We start from the raw sequence: 2,704 nt of genomic DNA on the forward strand, positions 1-2,704 counted from the left end.
TCCCATTACAAGAACATCTACTCCATGATCCATTAATTCTCCAAGTGGAGAACCACTTCCAGTTTTTCGTGCTTGTTTACCATCAAGAGTATCAAATAATACATACATGTAAAACAAAAGACCATTAATAAGATGTGTAAATGATCCAAATACATTACTTAAATAAACAGTAAATAATGCTAATACAATAAATATTCCACCACTTGTTGTAATTACATTTGGTGCAATCCATTTTGGTACTAAATGATTCATAACTGGACTAATAATAAAATCTTGATAAAAGTATTTCCCTACAATAGAATTATCAATAGCTTGATATTTATAATCCTTTAATGTTTCAAGTGATTTCTCGGGAAAGAATGGACATTTTAAACTAAAGTCATGTACAAAATTTAATAAATAATTCATTTCTTTTTATTCTTTTTTAGTTCATCCAATTTTAATATGAATGAAACAGGACTTTTTCAACATGCCTTTGTTGTTTATGGAGGTTTTTATTTTTCAATTTAATAATTATTTATTCTAATTATTATTATTTTAATTGATACATTTTGGTTTTTATTTGAAACTATTTTATTTATTAATTTGATTGTTTTTTAATTCTTGTTTAAAAAAAAATTCATGATATTAGAATAATTATTTGTTGTTTCTCATTTCTTTCTAGAGTTTTGTGTTAAATTTATTTTGTACCTCATTTTATATTCATTAAACAAACTTAAAAATTAGATAATGAAATGTTAATAAAACTGTTATTTATTCATTAATGAATATTAATCACATAATACGTCATTAAAATGAGTAATTTATTTGTTTTATTTATTATTTAGTTTTTCTTTTTGTTTAAGTGGACACTTAAAAAGATGGAATGAGTCAAAAAGAGTAGATAAAACTACTACAATTAAAGCATGGAAGTCCATCAATATTAAAAAGAATGCATTTCTCCAATTAACTAAAATGCAAGATGGAGCAATATTTTGTGGGTATAGAAAAACAAAAATAATGAAAAATGAAAGATTGAAATACTGCACACTTTGTAAAGACAAGATAGCAACAGTAGAACACATTCTACTATCTTGTATTTATCATAAAAAATCACAAATAGAAAAACATGACAATATTGGCATTATAATATTGGAGGGATTAATAAGAAAATATACAGGAAATAATCAATATAAAAAACCCCTATATGAAACAATGTTCCAATATAAAGAAATTACAATGATATGGAACAAACAAATAATGCCTAAAAGTGATGGACAATATCACAAAAGACCAGACATATATGTATTAGATAAAAAGAATAAAACTGTTCTATTATTTGATAAGACTATTGTTGCTGATCACAATATTAATGGAGCCTATTGGAAGAAAAGAAATATGTATAAGGAATTAAAGAATATTCTAATGAAAATAGAGAAAATAAAAGATGTCAAAATAATTCCAGTAGTAATCTCAATAAATGGATTAATGAATAAAGAAAGTAATAAATTAATTAAAGAATTAAAAATTGACATTGACATCGAGAAAGAAATTAAAAACCTTGTCATAAAAAACATGATGAATGTCATTGAATACTGCTTTTATCACAACTAAACATACTCTGTAGAGATACTAGAAGATTTATTGATTGGATTACTCTCATCCAATAAGGGAACAATAGAAACCAGTTCTATTAATACTTATTTAATTGACTTTTATTGTTTTTTCGTTCTTCTTTCATTTTATCTTCTTCTTGAATTTTATTTAAATAACATCTTTCTTTATTTCCTTCTTTTATGAATGAATATTTCATTATTATATTATTATGTATAGTTTCATTTATTATTAATATCATCATTTATATCTTTTTCTTTTCTTATTATTATTTCATATTATTTTATTTCATTCTTTATATTATTATTAATTATATTTATTATTAAATTACTTCATCATATTCAATTATTATTTGATTTTTCATTATTTGATTTTGTATTCATATTTGTGTGTTGTTTCTTATTTTCATTATTCATTTCTTAACAAACATAAAGAAATAAATAATATTGATAAAACACATGAAAATTCAAATCACAAAAGATGAAATAATAAAAATAAAACAGAATTGAATCTTCTTCTCTTCAATTTTTTTTGTTAATTTTAAAAAAAAATGAAAAAATATTAAAAATAAAATAAACTAATTATAGAAAATAACAATATTATAATTTTATTATTATTATATTATTAATATTATTATATAATTATTGTTATTGTAAAAATAAAATGAATGATGTTTGTTAAAATATAATGATGTTAAAAATAACATTTGATTTGATGTTAATAACGTGGATTAACTATTTAAACATTCATATTTTGAACTTATAAACATCAATTTAAATTAAAATGGAAGAGTTAATAAACAAGAATAACCAATTAATTAAAGAAGTAGTAGAAACACTTCCAAATATTCAACAATCAATTGATGATACTACTAAGAATTATCAATATTATATAGGAAGTATTAAAAATGAAGTATTTAAAATAAAAGAGAATGAAACATATGAACAGGCAATTAAAAGAGGAGAAGGAATATTTGATAGGATTGATGAAACAGAAAGAAGAAGAAAACTAGTGATAGAAAAAAGTCAAGAAACAATCAACAAAATAGAAATAATGAAGAATAAAATGACAAGAATCATAGAAGAATGTAATAATGATGAAGAAACACTAA

At 21.5% G+C, this 2,704-nt stretch overlaps 1 protein-coding gene across 1 annotated transcript, besides 1 other annotated feature; it reads right to left on the bottom strand.

Annotated features, from left to right (window-relative positions):
* Positions 1–408, bottom strand: EHI_055140 (ethanolamine phosphotransferase, putative; the record flags this gene model as incomplete). The annotated part of the gene is made up of 1 exon (XM_001914448.1): positions 1–408. A coding segment is annotated over one exon (408 nt), but the record flags the coding sequence as incomplete, so codon positions are not given.
* Positions 409–841: 433 nt separating this feature from the next.
* Positions 842–1,697: a repeat region.
* Positions 1,698–2,704: the final 1,007 nt, after the last annotated feature.

Source organism: Entamoeba histolytica, genomic scaffold, assembly GCF_000208925.1.
Source record: "Entamoeba histolytica HM-1:IMSS scf_1104750517099 genomic scaffold, whole genome shotgun sequence".
Lineage (NCBI taxonomy): Eukaryota > Evosea > Mastigamoebida > Endamoebidae > Entamoeba > Entamoeba histolytica.